Consider the following 20,671-nt stretch of genomic DNA (forward strand, 5'->3'; position numbering starts at 1 on the left):
TTTGTACTGCTTGAGTTAACTAACTTCAGACCTAACCCAAGGGCCAATTTCTTTCTTGACCACCTCTACAAGTCTGATACCTTGGTCACCACCATGCCTGGTAAATATCTTCAATATATTTGTTTACATGCTCATTTTACCAACTAGATGCTCTCTACCCTTGGGAGGATAGGGAGGGACGTAGCAGATTCCAGGTTGGAGAGAGAGTATATAGTTTGGGACTTCATATATTACCATCACCATAATGACTACTCAAATGTTTGCTGAACACTGGCAAGCCAGTGATAGCAGAGTTTAAAGGAGGAATTTCAGGGAAAGGGAAGAGCAGGAGCAAAGGCTCAGAAGCAGCAGAGAACTTGCTGTCGGCTGAGACCAGCCCGTGGTGTTTTTTCCCTGCCACTGCTAAACTGGAGGTTTTTATGAAGGGGCCAACGGTGAGAGAAGGAGCCAGTTTGAACAAGCAGTGACTCAATAAGTAAAACATGAAGTGCGACAGAAAAATAAGTCAACGATTTCTGCCCAGGGGGCTGGAGGACTGGGAGCCCCTCCACATAAAATGATAAACCTGGATTCCACATTCAGACGAGTTCTCACCATCTGAATTTGAAAAAATGTCCAAGAGGAAAAACAACGGTTACTTACAAATTACTTACAAATGTCTTTGCCAGGCAGAGAGGGCTTACGCCACCTGGTGGCGGTTTACCCAATTTTAGATTGAATTCTTTAAAGCAGTATAAACTCTCCAAATTTGTATGTACCATTTAAAATTATTATAAAATATTGCCTATATTCACTGTACTGTGTAGTGTATACTTGTAGCTTATTTATTTTATGCATAGTAGTTTATACCCCTTAATCCCCTACCCGTATCATATGTTGCCCCCACCTCTTCCCTCTCCCCACTGGTAAGCATTAGTTTCTTCTCTTTATCTATGAATCTGTTTCTGTTTTGTTATGTTCATTGCTTTGCTTTATTTTTTAGATTCCACATGTAAGTAATGACATACAGTATTTGTCTTTCTCTATATGACTTATTTCACTTAGCATAATACCCTCCAGGTCCACCCCAGTTGTTGCTAATGGCAAAATGTTATTCTTTTAAATGGCTGAATAGTGTGTGTAATGTATACACACACACACACCCCACATCTTCTTTATCCATTCATCTGTTAATGGACACTTAGATTGCTTCCATAACTTAGCTATTATAAACAATGCTGTTATGAACTTTGGGGTGCATACATCTTGTCAAATTAATCTTCTTGTTTCCTTTGGATATAAAAATTATTGAATAAATAATAAAGGGAGGAGAGTAGACAAATCTGTGAAGAAAAATTTCAAATAATTTAAGGTAGAACATAACTCCACTCTCAGTAAGTGTGCCTGTGCACACACCACCAAAAAGCACAACATGGAGAGGAAGAATGAAAGAGTGACTTTACTGTAGAGAAACCTGACAAATATTACCCCACAGCCAGATGATCAATGTTGCTAAGTCATGTTGATAGTATTTACCCTTGATATGACTTTACCTCTGTGGTCTTCTGCCCCCAAATCCACAATCCAAATCTAAACATTAGAAAAACATCAGAGAAATCCCAACTGAAGGACAGTCTACAAAGTACCTGACCAGTATTCCTCAAAGCTGCTAAGGTCATGAAAAGTAAGGAGAACCTGAGAAATTGTTGCAATCAAGAAGAGCCTAAGAAAATATAAGGACTAACTGTAATGTGGTATCCTGGTGGGATCCTGGAACAGAAAAAGGACACAAAAACAAAGAAAATCTGAATAAAGTGTGGACTTTAGTTAACAATAATACATCAATATATTGGTTCATTAACTACAACAAATATACCAAATTAATAATGTAAGGTGGTAGCAATAGGGAAGAATGGATGTGGGATATATGGAGTTTCCACAATTATCTGTAAGTCTAAAAGCTATTCTAAAATAAAGATTAAAAAAATGAGTCAAATATCCCGTCACACTCAGTGCCATGCAGAGATTCAAGGAAATGTCAAAATATTATTAGGTACTTTTTGGAAAATTAGATAGCAGAAGCTTATATGCAAGAAACAGGAGGTTTTCAATCTAGGAAAGAGATAAAAGATGGCTTAGGCACATTTAGATGCAACTTTTTCTTTTGAAAAAGGTATAGTTCATTAAAATATATAGAAAAACATAGAAAATATAGAAAAAATACAGAAAATCAGAAATTGGGAAACAAAAGCTTTCATAATTTCATCATCTAATGCATCTACCATTACTACTATTTTATTTTCAATTTTTAAAATATATATAACTTTTTGTGAGTTGTAATCACACTTGATATACAATTTAATTTCTTGGAAGTTTTTCCTTCTCTTAATTGAAGATAAATCGTACACAGAGTTAGTTAATTGGTTTCATTCTGCACTCTGGACAGTTAACTTAAGTGAAAGGGAAATCTATGACTTCCCAAGACTAAATGAATATCCTGAATCTTCACTACTTATTTGTCTAGGACGTGGTGCAAAACCAGAGGGGATGTGTATGATGTTATATAGGAGATTGATGATGTGTCTCTTGATTTCACTGTGGAGGAGATGTGATATTTAAGAAGTAAAATGGAAAAGGCGAAAGTCCATTGCTCGGCAAGAGCCACAGAAATAAGAACTAATAGTATTGGAGTTGGAAAATAGTTTAGGGGGACTTAGAAAGAGCATGTGTGTGTTTATGGAGTGAGGTATGAGTAACTATAACATGGCATGGATTGAGAAGAACTAAAGTTTCGTCAATGCTAATAAAAATTAGGTTCATGAATTTGCAGTAAGACAAGTCAGAGATACTTAACTTGTAATAGGGCACAAAGATGGCTGTCAAGACAGGGATCATCTATTTCACTAATGTGCGGTGTGTGAACATACTGGGAGAAGAATGTATTTGAGAGTAAATGGTAGGAGGTATTAACATTATCAAAATCTCTGTAAGTAGGAGCTTGAATGCAGGCAATACTGATTCTTAAGATTTGATACAATGGCAATTTTCCAGATGTAAACGTTTAATGTCTTAAATTCAGTTAGATTGTGGGAGCTAGAAGTGGTAAACATTCCTGAGTACATGTTGCCACCCAGTGGATGAATGTGCATGATGCACAAATCATTTGCAAAGGAAAAGACAAAAAAGGTTAGGATCATGATGTTAACATTAAAGTTTTGCTTATGTTCAGTGATAGCAGGTGTCACCTGGATCACACCTCTCCTTCAAAATGCTAGACCAGATTTTAACACACATTTTTCAAAGTATTTTGATAAACATTTTCAGAGGCTTTCAGCAATGAGAGAAAAATATTGAGTGTGCTTAACAGCACATTAGATACTAAAGTTTCATTAATGCTAATAAAACTTATGTTCATGAAAAAATTTCCAACAAAACAGCTCAGAAATACTTAGCTTGTAATAGAGAAGAAAGAGGGCTGTCAAAGCAGAGATTAGAGATTCAAATCCTGACTTCCCAGGGTGCTAAGAGCTTTGACATGAAGTCAGGGATGAATTACATTTTTGGCATAATAATTTTGAGTTTCCCTTTATCTGAAAGCAAATAAAGATTGATTAGATTAGGGATATGTAGAAACAATAGGTGGAGTCATTTAAAATATGTATTGAGGCCATGTTTATATAGGGATTTCCCAGTGGTTCAAGTTGGAGGGGCACAGCAATATTCTTCTCTTGGGATAACTCAATTAGAATCTTCTGGTATTCTGCAGACAAGTCTAACCCTATATTCTGTTTTTCCTAAAAAGAGAAATAGGATTTATGCGATTGGAATGACATTGAAAATCTAAAGAAAACTAGTCTGGGGCCTTATTTTTTGCAATGCTTATGAAGTATCCAACATAGAGGTTTATCCATCTGCTTTTGAACATCTCTCAATGGGGAACCCACTAACGTGTTCTCCTTTGTTGGGGCTGGGATTCATCGATCTACTTCTACTTGTGAGCTAATAAATTAGTCTATCACTGTTTCACTGATGTTGGCAGAGGACGTGAGATGAATAATGGAAGATTTCATTATTCATAGTCAACAAGTAGGATACACATCATGTTCCAGTTAGTCTCCCTTACCCACCAAGTCCCATGTGGGCACCAAAGAGGGGCCCAGGTGTATCCTATGCACAAGGTAGGTCTTTGTCCTAGGTTAAAAATACTGAGCTTAGGGAATCCGCAGCTTTTATAAAAAAGTAGTAAGCAAGTCTGCCTTTTCTCCAAAGTGGGATCTTAACATTTCCTTCAAGGTTGCTTGCTGCAAACATAACCCGGATAAATGGCCTGGGAAAAAAGAGCAGACAGGGCCTTGCTGGGTATTGAAGGCCCCTGATGGATTGCCTTTCTCAATGTTCATACTAATCCAAAATCAGCCTTCCTATAGTTTCTACAAATTTGTTGTTTTTCTTTTCCATCCTTTCAGCATTTTGTACTTCAAACATCTGCAGCGTGTCGTCCAAATGCCACTGAGACTTCTTTTCGCCAAGCTGTTCATTTCTAGTCCCTTTGACTGTTCCTCCCATAATCTGGCTTTGGGCCCCCTCACCATTAGTACTGCATTCCTCTGACCTTGTTTAAGGCTTATTTCCCAAAATGTACTCCAGCTATAGTCTAATCCGTTTAGAGCAGAGTGGCAATACTGATTTGCTTATTCTAGAAGTATATAGCAACCTGTGATCCCAAGAGCTTTTCTGGCCATCCCATTAATTCTCACTGAAAACCCCTAACTTTTACCATTAAACTGATAAGCCACACACTTTTATTCTATTCTATTCTTATATCAGAGGATGGAAGCTCCATGTAGTTTTTCATTATAAAGGAACCATCATACCAACCAGATTCCATTTTACATAATAGAAAATGTTAAAATAAGCTTATTATTTTGAGATGGTTGCTAGCATAAAAATGTGGCTTTTTGTTGTCTCCTATTTTGTGGATTATAGACCTCCTCTATATACGTTGTTTGTTCTCTGTGTTAATATAAATGGAATACGACTTTCATACTTTGTTTAAGAATCCAAATTTCTGCTTTCTACCCACCATGCCCCACTCCATGCATGTACAAGAATGAGGTGACAATGTTCATCTTTTGCTTTAAAAAAGAAAACTGACATATATACATACTTTTTTCAAGAGTGAAAAGAAATAAACAGCTTTGCAAAATAAATATTGGTCTCTAACATACATGATTCCCACAGCACGCATGTATCCTAAAGCAATATTTTAAAGTTTATATTGCTACATAAGTTGGAGACAGGAAAGTCTAATGATAAAGAATGGTAAAGAAACATAGATAAACAGTTTAAAACAGATTTCCATGAGAAATGTTCCTTCTTTAGAATGACTTTAATGTATCGTTTTATTAAATAAGTTCAACTAAATATTTAAGATATAAAAAGTACCTCATAAAAAATTACAACACACATGCCTCAAAATTGTTTATTATCTTTAATAAGCTTTGTAGACTTTGTAGTGGATCCAGACTTTGCATTGAATCATTAAAGGATTTCTACCCCTCCCTCCCTTTTTTCCTTCTATAGATGTTAGAATATTACATTGTGTTATTATCTTTGCTAAATACTAAAAATATGGAGTAAGATATGGTCTCTACTCTGATGAAAGTTATGTTTAATAGTAGACAGACCAATATTTAAAAATTGATACACTGAAGACTATAAAAGATGATATACAGGATGCTAGTGAGGAAAAGGAAAATGTTCCGGAAGAGGTGGCCCCTGATTTGAGTCTTAGAGAATGATTCTAAGTCAGAAGTGAGGTTGAGAACAGTCATCAACAGGTACAAAGCTAGAGACAAGAGAAAGCATGGCTGTAGAAGATCGTGGTAAGGCCTGCTGTGGACCCAATGACACAGGAAAAAAAGTGTTCATATTTTTAGCTGCAGCAAAACTTTCCTTATATGGCAGAAGTTAACCCTTTAAACATTTAACATGGCCGGCCGCTCACCCTGCCTAATGGAACAAAAGCTACTGAGCTTCTATCCATGGCCTGGCACACTACTCACTGTGTACACACAGTCATCCCTTGGCGTCCGGAGGGGACTGGTTCCAGGACCCCCTCGGATACCAAAATCCAGGAATGCTCATGTCCCTTATATAAAATGACACAGTATTTGTATGTAACCTATGCACGTATCATATACTTGAAAATCATCTCTAGATTACTTATAATAAATAATGTGAATAGGCTGTAAATAGTTGTTAAGTGCAAAGTAAATGCTATGTAGCTAGTTGCCAGAACGTGGAGAATTCAGGTTTTACTTTTTTGAAACTTTCTGGAATTGTTTTTTTCTCCCTGAGTATTTTCAACCCACAGTTGGTTGAATCCATGAATGTGGAACCCACAGATATGGAGGGCCAACTGTGCTAAACAGACAACTGAATTTTGGTCATATCGTCAAGAGGACCTAAGGAGACAGTAGAGTGCTGTACTCAATTCCTTAGATGTGTATTTTGTGTATGTCCTGGGTCCTGCTTCTTTGCTAATTAAGTAGAAAGCCTAAGTGAAAATAACCTTGAACCAAATTTGAGTTCTAGTCAGTCTGAGTGCAAACCAACCTCAGTGGTCTAACCTATCTTAATGGCATATTCTAGGAAATGAAAAAAGTACAGAATGACTGGAATATAGGTGTAGAATGGAAAGTAGTGGAAATTGAAGAGGTGAGCAGGGCTGAGATCATGAAAGCACTTAGAAACTTTAATGAGTAGGTCTTTATCTCAGAGACAGTGGAGAAGCCATAAAATAATTTTGAAGAATGTAATATGACCAGATTTGCATTTTAGGGCAATCTATAATGGCAGTGTAGGAAAGGATGCAATGAGGAAGCACTAGTTAGAAGGCTGCTCTAACACTGCAAGTAAAAGATGATGATCTGAAAGGTCTGTGGCAGTTGAAATAGAGACACAGAAACGGATGGTAGATTTACAAAGTCGGTAGTGGTAGCGTGGGAAGGGAAAGGGTGAAGAAAAGGAAGGCATTCCGAAACACTCCAGGGCTTCTATCCAGAAGGCAACTGCATGGGTAATGATTTCATTCTCTGAGATAGAACACCAGAGGGGAGCAGGTTTTGGAGGGGAAATGATGAGTTAAGTGTAGAGGATGTTGCATTGGAGGGGCCCATAGAGTATGTCCAACAAACAACTCAATGATCAAGTCTGAATATGTAGTTAAAAGCAGAAAACTCAAAGAATGAAGTTATATGAAACATAGGTTACAGAAACAAGGATTAGGGGGGCAAATACAACTCTAAAACACGTGCTTAAGGAAGCTGAAGGAATAGGGAAGCGCTGTGTTGCAAAACTAAGAATTAAGAAAATGGAGGATAATAAAAATTCAAAAGTCAAATGTCACCATGGACAAATCTATTTTCTACAAATATTTCTCATGAAATAAGAAGACTCTGTTACTGCTGTCAGAAAGGAACAGTGATATTTTGAACTACAGAATCTGTTAGAAATTTTAATTGTTTAATAAGATACAGTAACTGGACACCCCAGCCTTCTGAAAATTAAGTAAAACAAAAAAGCCTGCTCCAGATACAGAAAGGACACAGCTCACCTCAGGCACTTGGCAAACAGACACAGGGAGTGTGATGTAAGCATTTTTTCTCTGCAAAGAAAATGCATCTAAGGAGAGGATGAAAAGTTTGTTTCCACAGAACTGACATGTGATCATCCTGAGTCCAAACTAAATGCATTAATCTGGAGAAAGCAGTACTGGCAGATTTCTTTTCCTTCATTAAGCAATGACCTAACACAGAACAATGCACTTATAGCAGCTGTCTCATCTTTGAAATCACAAGTTTAAAAACACTGCCCACAGTGGACGTGGACGTGCTTTAGACCAGAGTGCGTATAAACACATACATTAAGCATAGGGACCATGCTTCCTTTCTTTACTGCACGATTTACAAAATTTTTACAGCGAGAAATCTATGGTTCCACTGCATCCAATGTGATTTGTGTGAATTTACATGAGCTGGGGCAAAGGGGCTATGTATCATACTTGACACTTGCATATTTCTTGTATATCATTTAGCACACACACAGATCCATGTCTATACACACAGATAACCGAGCAGTGCTTTCTCTGAAGTACTGGACTTCCATAGATTGGTGGCATTCTCTAAGAGTTCACATAAAAAGCAGGATGGATACAGTGGAAGTGTAACTTTAGGACAACTGAGTGAAAACAAGTACCAAATCCCACTTTGAGATATAAAATGATGTCGTTCAAATGTCGCTGTCCTCTTATTTCCAGCTTCTGGATCCAAGGGTATTATTTATGCTTTTGTCATGTGACACAGAGTGAGCTTCTTTGAATTTCCCCCCCCAAAATCTACTTACAGAAAAGAAGTTACTGGAGATTCTGCAGAAGTGAGACCCAGGTAGGTGAGGACTCCTAAAGATGTTTATCTGCTTGAACCATAATAAGTTACCTCTAAAGTAAGAGCAATGACCTTTAAATGCCCTTTTAAAAAATTTTGTACAAATAAAATACAGGGATTAAGATTGGTTCAACTTTATACCAAGAAACAGAGTAGTTACTTGTAGAAACACTACCTCCTAGTGGAAAAATCATTTTTTTCATTTACTTTGTAAAGCAATGGAGTGTATCATGTTTAGTCAGTACACTATTCTTCAGAATTTAAATTTACAATTAGGCAAATTTCAGTTTTAAATGTGATATTTGGAGGTAACAGTCATGAATTCTTATCTGATTTACAAATTTAATTTTTCTTCTTAACAAAATGACAACTTATATGCAGTTAATAACAGTGCTTAGATTGAAAACAAAACTTATTAAAAATCATCAATGTGGGTACACCCTAGAAGTCCCAGAAACCTATATACAGATGCTTAAAAGTGATAGAGATCTTTTTGTGACAATAAGACATGACTACTTAACGACCTACATTCTGGTTCTGAGTTACTCAATCAATACTTTTCACTCAGTAAAACAGCATACAGACAACTTTATATGCTCTGGCACAGGCAATCCAAAATCACAGATAGTCAAAAATAATTTTTATTTGGTTGTGGAATATTTTGGTGCATAAAATGAAATATGGCTGCCTAATACCCTGAATTCAACAAAATAATGCACAGTGAAGAACTGGAAAATTATCAGTCTTTCTCAATGTGTGGAATTATTCCTTAATCTTTCTTGTTACCATTAAACAAAAGAACATTTGTATGAGTTTGAAATTGCTATCCTATGATTTGTATTTCATGCCTTCCCTAAATTAGAAAAAATGAGGCATTTCATGTAAATTTCACGCTGAGCTATGAGGTGCATAGAACAATTAAACAAAGTATTAAGTTGTGACAACCTTACAACACATATCACAGTATTAACATTGTCGGTTTATTGATGGTCATCTTTCACTGGATATTAAATCTTGAGGGCTACAACTAAATTTTTTAAACTGGAATACGTCGACAAAATTTTGACTGTACGGATATGTGATTTTAATAAAAAGTTGTAAAACCTTAATTTAGATAGCACTGATTAACTGTAAAATCTGAAATGAGTTGGAGGCACAACATGTGGGTTCAAATCTTGACTTCATCACAAGTTACGTGATTTCACCCTCTACTGTAAAGAGGCTCGGGTTTTCTCTCTGAATAAGAAGGTAACACCTGACCTGTGCGTTTCAGAGTAATGACAAAGGTAAAATCAGGTCATGGATATGAAAGCCCTTTAGAAGCACCAAACAAATAGAGCTTTCTGCACATTCAGAAAAGACATACATACGAAATAAGAAATCTTGTTAAGGTACAACGTGCCCTTAATTTGTATTAAAAATATGTACCATATATACGATTCTTCCCAAAGGAAAACAGCTTAACTCCTTTCTTCAGCCTACAAATACACTTAAAACTATTCATCCCCCCATAAAACTTATGTACATATACATACCCCTTCCTTCAAAATACCCTGGTGCTTTATTTTCTCTAGTAAATATTGGCAAAGAGTCAGCACTGACGCATCCTCACCCTCAAAGCACTGAAATCTGACTCCACCACCACTACCCGTAGAACAGCTTAATATGGTTAATCCATTGGCTTCTTCTCAGTCCTCATTTTATTTTCTTTCTGAAGATTTCTTTTTGAGCATCTCTCACATCTATGCTGGCTTCTTTCTTCAAAACGACTCTTCTCAATTTTTCTCTTCTAGGATTACTCTATTTTACTGGTTCAGCTTCTTGTTCTTAAATGCAAGTGTTCTTATGAGGGTTCATCCTTGGACTTCCTTTTCTCTCACCCTGTATTTCTGCCCAGATGATCCAGCCTACTCCAGCTGACTCAGGCATCGTCTCTGCAAAGCCAACTCCCAAATGTCTTCCCCCCCACCCCCAGCTCTCTCCTAGGTTCCAGGTCTCTATTTCTAATTATTGACCACATATTTCCATCCTGGGGTATTTCAGTCTGTGTATCAACCTCATTATCCCTCCCACTTGTCCCAACCTCCTCCCCGTCTTTGCTGCCACTCGAGGTAGTCAGCCAAGAGTCTGCGTCATCATCAGCGACTTCCCCACTCTTCCTCACCTACCCTCTCCATGATTTAGTACCAGGATCTGGACATTTCACCAAATGTCTCTCTAATCCACCTACTCTCTCCTCTATTTTAATTTCCACTGCATTCAGGTTTCCATAATTCTTTTTTAAAGTATTTTGACTGCCTTTTAATTAATCTCTCTGCTTTGGTCCCTCACAAGTGAAATCCATCCTGTTTAATATAAGGCCAAGGACACAGAAACACTCTCCAACTTTCTATGACTACTCTTTGCCAGGAAAATGAACTCCAGACTCTTTGGCATGGCATTCAAGACCCTAACTAATCCATTTCCAACCTGTTTTTCCAGTAACTCTCGCCCACACCCTTCTCTTTCTAGAACATGTTATCATCCACTTTGAGTTTCATGCCCTAGTTGATGGTAGTCCTTCTACCTGTTATGGTTGTTCTTTATTTGTCAAAAGCCTTTACATATTTTGGGCCCATGTGATAAGCCATTTTCTCTGTAATATCTTCTCTATCCCACTTTCTAGACAAAATTAATCCTTCTTTCTCCTGTACTCTTCTGCTATTAAGATTAAACTTAAGTGTTAGAAGTGTTTATCTCCTCCACTGCATTAGACTCAGAGGAAAAAGTCTTACTCATCTTGATTTCACCTATGATTCATACAACACTTGACAGATAAAGGCATTCCCAATAAATAATGAACTGAACAGACCTATTCCTGATTTATGTGACAAATACAGAGAACAACTTTTAAGAATAATCCTCATCTGTATAACATATAAGCTACATTATGCTGATTTTTGTCAGTTATTGTTAGAATCAAGGAAAATCATAATGCTGTGGACAATAATGAAAATGTATCCTAAAGATGAATTATCCATTATAATCCTTTTGGTTTTAAGTACACCAAACAGTTAAATTTCTCTTTTACAATCACTATGGAAGGAAGCAGGAAGCAGGCAAAAATCTAGTCAAGTACCTGTAAAAATACACAGAAATCAAGTATGAGACCGTTACTGGTGCTGGTAAAATATCAAAGTAACAATTATTAAGTCTGTTAAAGTCTTTTGTATACTAAAGAGTTAAAGACATTGTAAAAACTAAAAATAACTCAGTTAAAAGTAAACTTAAGGAAAATCAGACATTTGTTAATAGGTCTGTGCTAAATCACTATTATGAAATATTTTTGTATAACTCTTTAAAAACCCTGTAATAAATACCAATTTAATGAAATTAAACTCTATCTTACTCTATAACTGTAGATCAGGTGTCAGCAAACTATACAGCCTGTGTACCAACTCTGGCCCCTCAGCTGGTTTTTTTTGTAAATAAAGTTTTATTGAAACAGCCATACTCATTTGTTTCTGTATTGCTCCGGTCTGCTTCTGCTCTACAATAAAAAGTTGAATAGCTGAGACAGAGACTGCATGTCCCACAAAGCCTAAAATATGTACCATCTGGCCCTTTAATGAAAATTGGCCAATTCCTGCTATAATCAGTTGGAAATCTACTTGAAAATCAAGCAAGTCTGTGTATGTGTGGATTTCTTATTATTATAGAATTTAGAATTTCTATGCAAAGATTTCTTCTCAAAAATAAAAAGAATAAAAAAAGAAAAGTCGAAGGACGTTATGACAGGAAATTACAGACGCCAAGTACATAGGAGAGCTGAATGGCATCCATACAGGATTTTTAAACCAAAAATTATTTTATTTTTATACTTTTAATATATGTCTGCCTGATTCTTCTTCATTATCCAGGGAAAGGACTGGCTGCTCTTTATATTTAGAGTATGCCACTGAAAATTAAATTTCTACCACTATTGCTTCACTCAAAAGTAGGAAATTAATTGTTCCTATAGGAATAAAGGAGTAAAATATAATTCTTTTCAAAAATGAGGGGAGAGAAAGGTGGAAAGAGGAAGGAAGGAAAAGGAAGGGGAGGGGAAGGGAGAACCTTGCTGTACCTCATTCCCTAATTGATATGAAGCCAATCTGTGTACCAAAGTTAAGACCATCTCGGATATGGGAGAAAAACTTGTCAGGATGGCAGGATGTACAGAGGCTGAGATCTTGGTTCTGGTCCTGAATATTCTGCGGTAGAATTCCTCCTCGTTCTAGAAGAATCCTTAGGATACACGTATTTCAAAAGACAGAAAGAGTTTATTAATAGCCAAAGCAATATGAAAAAAGTATGGATGTTGGTATAAAAGAATTCTGGGAAAGATCTGCTTGGAACAATGCAAATTGTTATTCATTTACAGAACAGGGACTGTCCTGTCAGGAAACGGTACATTTCATCACCATTTATTACCTAAGTTCATATGTGAAGTATACAACCTCCACGTTGCCCTGCAGACAAATCTGTTTTATAATCAAAATCAAGTATGCATTTGAGAAGAAACTTCTATGGTTACCAGGGTATTTGGAGACAAGATTCACTTGATTCAGACAGACCATGCTTTGTAGTCATCTGGCTCTCCCATATCCTTGCCTCCTATTAACCAGATTTTTCACAGAAAACTTGCTTCTCCATAAACACTTTATGGTATGAAACATGACTATAAATTAACGAGTCTTATTCCACAAGTCACGTTTAAGAATCTGTTTCAATCCTTTCTAACTTATGTACTAAATGAGGCGGAATCTGGGTAAGGTTGCACTACTCGAATCAAATCAGACATCAATTTTCCTTTGTAGAAGTGACAAACAATTTTTAATAACTATTAATAGCAAAACTTCATAAGCTCAAAAATACAAGGGACCATAAAGAACTTGAAAGTGACTGTGTGTTTATATTATCTAATATTTTTTGCTGAAAAATATATTCCTCTATTTAATTAGAGAATAAGAATAATTTTTAAACATTAGCTTCCTGATAGTTTATTATATTTAGGAGAATTCAGCTGAGGAATGGCTGTGAAGTGCCATTTTTTTCCCTACAAAAGTACCAACTTTTCTATATGAAGTTAAAGTAGATCTCTTATAACTAAATGCCAACTGTTTCTTCCTTCACTTGTAAATCAATAAGAGATACTGGAAGATTTCTGTTATTCAAACTTAAATGAGAAAAGATTTCATATTGAAAATGAGTTTTTGTCTAAGAGTGTATGTCAGCTACTTAAACACCTGCCACCTGAATTTTTCTTTGGAGTTACTGATTGTTCCCTAAAATAATTTTCATTTTAGAAGGAATAAGAAATAACCAAACTTGCAGTTCTGGACTGAAGTCGAACATACCTGGTGGCTTTACGGATGTCAACATGGGGATTTGGTGAGTCAAGTCGCTGTACACATCCAGGATCAAGATTATGAAATGCCTTTGCTGATTCCCTTGGCAGAGTGAAACAGCAAGGTCCTACTGAAGGCCCCAGTACAACGATAATGTCTTCTAAACTACAGCCGTATTCTGCTACCATAGCGTTCACTGTAGCCGTAGCAATGCCTAACAGAGTACCTCTCCAACCTGGGGAATATAACAGGAAGCAAAAGAGATAAGCAAAGTTGAAACATCACAAAATTTCACCATAGCTTATATCTAAGTTAAAAATGAGGCAGTTCCTGTATTTTTCAAAACCTGGAAATTGTAAATGAATCACCAAATTAATTAAGCTAAATAATCAATTAAATAATTAAAATACTAGTTTTTAAATGCAGCATTTTATACAAAGCAGCTGACACAAGAGAGACATTCCTCTTCCTTTTTAAAATGGTCTGTACTTTCAGTTTCCACTGGGATTATATCTTTAGTCTTCTCTCCTTCACTTTTTTTTTTGTCACATTTTTAAGAAATGTGGGGAAAAATAAATAACATAAAATTTACCATTTAAACTGTTTTCAAGTGTACATTTCAGTAGTATTAAGCCAATCCACATTACTGTGCAACCAATCTCTAGAATTTTTTCATTTTGCAAAACTAAAACCCTATACCCATTAAACGAGAACTCCCCTCTTTCCACCTTTCCCAGTCCCTGGCAACCACCATTCATCTTTCTGTACCTATGAATTTGACTACTCTAGGCACCTCGTGTAAGTAGAATCATTCAGTATTTGTCTTTTCGCAACTGGCTTATTTCACTTGCATAATATCCTCAAGATTCTTTCATGTTGTCACTTGTTTCAGGATTTCCTTCCTCATTAAGGCTGAATATTATTCCATCGTATATATTTTGCTTGTCTATTCAGTCATTGGTGGACATGTGGGTTGCTTCTACCTCTTAGCTATTATGAATAATTCTGCTATGAGCATGGTGTGCAAATGTCAAAATCTTGCTTTCAATTCTTTTGCATGTATACTCAAGAAGTGGAATTACTGGGTAATAAGATAATTCTACTTAAAAATTTTTCAAGAACCATCATATTGTTTTCCATGGCAGCTGAACCATTTTATACTCCCGCCAATAGTGCAGCATGGATCCAATTTCTCCCCAGCCTCACCAATATGTATTTTCAAAAAAATTTTTTAATATTAGCCATCGCTATGGGTGTGAGTTGATATCTCATTGTGGTTTTGATCGACATTTCCCACATTATTAGAGATTGGGCAACTTTTCACATGCTTATTGGCCATTTGCATATCATCTTTGGAGAAAGGTCTACTGAAGTCATTACCTGTTTTTTTATCAAGTTGTCTTTTATGGTTGTTGCTGAGTTGTAGGAGTTCTTTATTCACTCTGAATATTAACCCCTTATTAGATACATGAATTGCAAATATTTTCTCTCATCCTGTGGGTTGACTTTTCACTTTGTTGATTGTGTCCTTTGATGCACAGAAGTTTTTCATTTTGATGGAATCCAGTTTATCTACTTTTACTTTTGTTGCTTGGGCTTTTGGTGTCATATCTAAGAAACCATTGTCTAATCAAGATCACGAGGATTTACACGTATGTTTTCTTCTATGCATTTTATAGCTTTAACTCTTACATTTGGATCTTTGATCCATTTTAAGTTTTATATGTGATGTAAGATGAGGATGCAACATTATTCTTTTGCATATGACTATCCAGTTTTCCCAGCACCATTTGCTAAAGAGACTGTCCTTTCTCCATTGTACAGTCTAGGTACTTTGTCAAAAATCATTAGACTACATATGTAAGGGGTTATTTCTGGGCTGTATATTCAATTCCATTGGTCTATGTGTCTGTCTCTTTGGCAGTACCATATATACTGATTTGATTACTATAGCTTTATAACAAGTTTTGAAATCAAAAAGTGTGAGACATCTAATGTTGTTCTTTTGCAAGACTGTTTCATTTATCTTTTAAACATAATGTTTCAAAACCTAGGAAGTAACAAATTACAAATAATATTCCCGTTTTATGTCCAATAACTGAGACTCAAATTTTAAATAACTTTTGACAATGTCAAATATTAACCATGACTTGTAGTTATCCAACTTCATTACTCTAGCTAGATCAAAAGAAAACACTCCATTTTCTTATTTATCTGTCATCTAAAAAGCAAAGTAGTCATAGATTTACAAGCAGAAGAAAATCCAAAAGATCATTCCTCATTTTACGTAGAATCCTAACCACTGGATAATCTAAATAGTATTTTTAAAAACCTGCAGAAAACAAAATTCCATAACCTAACACAACATAGCACCTAAAAATTCTTCTTTGTTCTTATCTTTAGAGAGTAAAGTCACTAGCCTACAGCATATTAAACTAAATGCAATTTTTCAAACATATCTTGTTTTTTCTTACCTCCATACCTTTACACATGCTTCTGAATCATCAAGGACACCCTCCTGTGACATATCTAATGTCTCACCTTCCTATTCCCTATGGCCTAGCCCTCAAGGGTTCTCAACTAGAGGCAGTACAACCCCCTGGGAGTGTTTTGAAAAGCATGGAGGCTCTTTTTTTTTTATTCGTGGGAGTGCTACTGGCATTAAGAATTTCAAAAGCCAAGCAAACTTTGTCTGCAATGTAAACTATCTTGCCCCAAATGTTAACAGCACCCTTGTCCCAGAAACACTGATACCTAGCTAAATCCTACAAATATCCCCCAAATCAGCCCAGGTACTGCTTTCTTTGGGAATTATACTCTGAGTCACATAATGTGACTTAGGCATTCCTTTTACCTGCTCCTATCATGAGTGTGCCAGCTCTACCCTGTCTTACCCTTAGCACCATGTGAAGTAATCAACTATTTGTAATGTCCATCAGAAAGAAATTATACCTTTTCCTGTGCTAAAAAAATTGGTCAAACCCTAGAAGCTTTAATTAAGTCCACTTACCAGAGTGAGCAACCCCACATGCTTTCTTGACAGGATCTGCAAAAACTATCGGTATACAGTCAGCACCAAGCGCTGCTATTGTGACTCCTCTTTGATTTGTGGTGATTCCATCATAAGATTCAGGCTCCTTCCTCCCCATAATCCAGACATCATTGGCATGATCAGTCTAATCCCAAAGATGTGAGATAAAAATATTTTGAAAATAAAAATTTCTCATGCCATAAGCTTTTCTGAAGGTAGTTTTGTACAAAATTATATAACCAGTTTAAGATTACTAGCATTCATAAAATATATCACTTCCATAGGTATATGATAAGATAACAAATTTACTTATTTATCTCTGGTATGCTAATGTCTGCATATTTTATTCAAAGCAAACTTTAACATTTAAAAATTCAAAATAGACCATCCATCATGAACACCTCCCACTAGAGATGGGGTAAATCTCTACTTGCAGTAATTTCCACAAAGTACCAATTTATTGAAAGAAATTAAATTAGCAAATCAATGATAGTTTTACTTTTCCTGGAGTCAAGTAAAGCTGGAATTCTATAGGAAACAATTATCTCACCAACTGTACCCTAGTTCCTCTTAGTGTTGATTTAGAAAATAATGGCCTTTCTCTCCTACCATTCAGGAAGTTTCATTCTAAATCAAAAAGGGTAGTGGTACTATACTCTGAGAATTAACTGTCCTTTTAGAGGTGAGGAGCTCCAAGTGAAATATGTAGAACTGATCTTTAGGCTACAATGTATAGCTCTAAGAAAAACAATCACAAGCATGATCCTAAATTTTAGATAAACACCAGGTGCAAAAGTTAAATAGCTTATTTAAAGTCCATGCAGTCATTAGCAGAGTCCAAAATACACTTTAGAGCTTCCAAAATAAGAAACAAAATTTTACTTTTATTCGGTAAAATTTCTTCGCATTAAATCCTGCGGCATTCCCCAACCTACGCAGATTTTCTTGAACGACGACCTTGGGATCTCTTCGTTTGGAACTACTGAAGAGATTGAAGGAGCTAAGAGTTGGTATGTAAGATATGCCACCTGCTCTTGTAGTAAATCCGTGTATGAAAATATCTGTTGAAGATAAGTATTGAAGATTAAAAACATGCTATACAAAAGCTATAAAGCATTACAAACCCAGTCGCTCATTAAGACTTCCCCTGATCACGTCAACCTACATTAGTTATATGACTTCTAATTTCTATAGCCCTTTGTACCTCCATCTATTCTTATTGCATACTGCTTTGAGCTTGTTTTACCTTCCCTGTGGGATTATTGCTCTTCAAAGGGTACCTTTTGTCCCATTTGTCTTTGTTATAACCAACAGCATATAAACCACAGTAAATATCCTTTATCCAAGAAGTAAGATTGACTGTTTTAAATTTCACTCCTCTGGAAAAGCACCAGCGAGTTAAGGTTTCAGAATTTCTAAGCAGGAGATGCTTAGGGTCATAAATCTCATTTAAAAGGAAGGCTAGGGGATTTGTCTTAAAGCTGAATTTGCATAAAGTGAATTTATTTACTTAGGGTGGCTTTCAAGGGACTATCCCTTGACACCCCTGACACTACAAGGCCACCCATGACACTCCCATGTTGTAACTGATGCTAATGAGCATAAGCTCACAACAGTCTACAAAAGAAAGAAGGGAAAAGAGGTGAACTACCTGTAAAAAAAGACTGGCTTTTCACATCTACAGATAGTGTTTAACATACCTGAGATCAAAGGAGATGTGATAATGGTTAATTCTCCTTTCAGTGCTGGCAAACTTCTCAAATATGTTTCTATTTCATTCCGGATTGCTTCTTGTTCTTGAGCTGTGATCGTGTTCGTTTCAGTAGATTGTTTCAAAAGACCTCCCCTCAAAGTCATCTCTAAGTCTTCAAACTCAAAATTGTAAACATCAGTGAAGAGTTGATCAATAAATGCCTTCATTATTGTCTTCCGGTGCGCAGGCACAATTACCTTAATGCTGCTCAAATTTTTTTCATCAATTTTTTGTTTAATGGTATACAAAGAGGCAGCCATGCTGGGATTGCTAACAGTCTCAAATTCTCTTAAGAGAGTTGATAATCCATTGCTTGTTTCTAATTCACAATTATCATGGTCACAACTGATGTTACTGCAACACATTATGCAAAGGAACTTGGCCTTGGCACTGTGGTGGTTTCTGATGGAATTCAATGTCTTTAGTAATGCCTGATGACAGTTTTTCTGAGAGTTCAGTTTCAAGCCAAAGAGATCAATCAACACTGCTTCTGCCATCCTTCAATACTGTACAAAATTCTTTAAAACAGATTTTTGTGTCCCCTAAAACTCACCTGAAAAGAAAAATTAGCTTAAGTAGGAATACAAAATTATATCAATCTCTATATAGTTACAACAGAAGTTTACGGATGGATAAAAAGAAGAGTTGCATTGATTTTAGAATGTAACCAAAGTAATGAATCTAGACTCCTCCCAGAAAAGCCAGTCCACTATTTGTCATGAGAACAATGACAATGAAAGCAAAGCCATCTCTTAATTCATTTTGTGAAAGTACTTTACATCTTTTCCGCAGAAGAACAGTTTTTGTTTTGTTTTTTCAGATAGCAAATTTTAAGCAGGGAATTGCTTGTTGACTTGACCAAGTCCTGTTTTTTAATTACAGGCTGTCAACTTATTGATATATCATTATCCTGAGGTGACTGGCATGTTAGATCACATCCCTTCATATGAAATATCTGGGCCCTAAGTTCAGTGGGTTAAAAGGAGCTGCATTTAAAAACTGCAGGGTTGTTTTTGTTTGTTTTCAGAAACAGACTCAGATATAGAGAACAAACTAGTGGTTAAAGAGAAAGGGGGGTTAAGAGGTACCAACTAACACGTGTAAAATAAGTAAGATACAGAATATATAGTACAGCACAGGGAATACTGCCAATATTTTATAATAACTTTAAATGGAGTATAACCTATAAAGTACTGAATCACTATATTGTACACTGGAAACGAATATACTATTGGCAATCAACTATTTGTCAATTTTTTTTTTTAATTGCTTTCTTAGGAGAGAATAGCAGAGATGACTGATACATTTCCCCCCAAGATTCACACTCAGGTACGGCAGTTATCACAAAAGCAACTGCGATTCGGATCAGGAGTGCATCCTACCTACTCTCCTATTCACTGCCCCTGAGTAGGTTTTCTCACCCCCAGCACTGCCCTCCCACCCCAGGCTGCCAGTCTCTCTGGTGACCATCCCCCACCCCCGTTGCCAGGACGGTTTTCTCCTGCCGCCACTCCTAACCCCCTCCCTCTGCACTGTGAAAAGCCACACAGCGCCTGTCACCGCCAGGTCCGCGCTCGGCCCCCGCTGGGGGAGGGGGCACCGATTCCCCCACCTGCCCGGACACCTGCACCGGCTTCTCCCGCCCCTTAGGGACTTTTTGACCGTCGGACGCGCACCCAAGGCTGTTCTTCGTCCCCGCCTTGCCGCAGGTCACTTTTGGTTGCGCACTCTGCACACTCTGCCGCCCTCCACGCCGGTCCTGAGCCGGAACGAAACCGCGAGGTGCGAGCATGTACCCTGGGGGTCCGAAGGCGGGTGCCCGCGGCTGTGTGGGCGGCGCCCGTCCCGCCTCAGCCGCCTCAGCCGCCTCATTCGCCCGACCGCGCCGAGGCACGGCCGCCAGGGCGCAGGGAGGGCGGCGGGATCCGGGGGGGGGGGAGGGGGGAGGCGCCGAGCGCGGGGGAAACGTCAGCAGTTCCGGGTCAGGCGGCCGTCAGCCCGCACCCGCGGCCCCGCGCCGGGAGGAGGAACGGGAACCCGAGCGGCTGACGGGCCGTGAGGCCGGAGCCAGGCGTGTCCGCGGGCAGGAGGC

General features: G+C 37.3%; 2 protein-coding genes across 17 annotated transcripts in view; one reads left to right on the forward strand and one right to left on the reverse strand.

The window, feature by feature from the left end:
* CCDC122 (coiled-coil domain containing 122) overlaps positions 1-20,671 on the forward strand; it is a 101,463-nt gene that overhangs the window by 29,830 nt on the left and 50,962 nt on the right. For 8 of the 14 annotated variants that reach the window (XM_045514000.2, XM_045514006.2, XM_074378211.1 and 5 more), the window contains one exon: positions 13,754-13,838. The exons of 2 other annotated variants lie outside the window; for them this stretch is intronic. Coding sequence is in view for 1 of the 12 variants with exons in the window: in XM_074378210.1 (XP_074234311.1) it covers positions 20,370-20,650 (281 nt within the window). In the remaining 11 variants the exon portion in view is untranslated. Of the gene's footprint in view, positions 1-6,313; positions 8,427-13,753; positions 13,839-20,198; positions 20,651-20,671 lie in introns of those variants that run through there. 4 more of the 14 variants (XM_074378214.1, XM_045514013.2, XM_045514014.2 and 1 more) reach the window with 3 other exon arrangements.
* On the reverse strand, positions 9,052-20,476 carry LACC1 (laccase domain containing 1). Of its 3 annotated transcripts, none has more exons than XM_045513998.2 (7): positions 20,256-20,476; positions 18,527-19,132; positions 17,709-17,887; positions 16,806-16,971; positions 13,805-14,030; positions 12,532-12,692; positions 9,052-11,544 (listed from the first exon to the last, which is right to left on the reverse strand). In XM_045513998.2, exons 2-6 carry the CDS (start codon positions 19,074-19,076, stop codon positions 12,533-12,535), a joined length of 1,281 nt encoding a protein of 426 aa, XP_045369954.1. In that variant the 5' UTR covers positions 19,077-19,132; positions 20,256-20,476; the 3' UTR covers positions 9,052-11,544; position 12,532. The 3 variants fall into 3 exon arrangements, with proteins under 3 accessions (XP_045369954.1, XP_074234310.1, XP_010949677.1); XM_074378209.1 differs by having other exon boundaries at positions 20,204-20,476; XM_010951375.3 differs by having other exon boundaries at positions 20,192-20,328.

This window comes from Camelus bactrianus, chromosome 14 (assembly GCF_048773025.1).
Source record: "Camelus bactrianus isolate YW-2024 breed Bactrian camel chromosome 14, ASM4877302v1, whole genome shotgun sequence".
NCBI lineage: Eukaryota > Metazoa > Chordata > Mammalia > Artiodactyla > Camelidae > Camelus > Camelus bactrianus.

Excerpts from the sequence above, each read along its gene's own strand:
- LACC1 (XM_045513998.2), bottom strand. The coding sequence starts at position 19,076 with ATGGCAGAAGCAGTGTTGATTGATCTCTTTGGCTTGAAACTGAACTCT. Across the intron at positions 14,031-16,805 it reads ATGTGGGGTTGCTCACTCTG|GTTGGAGAGGTACTCTGTTA; the intron begins GTAAGTGGACTT and ends TATATTCCCCAG. Across the intron at positions 12,693-13,804 it reads GACATCCGTAAAGCCACCAG|GATTCTTCTAGAACGAGGAG; the intron begins GTATGTTCGACT and ends GTGTATCCTAAG.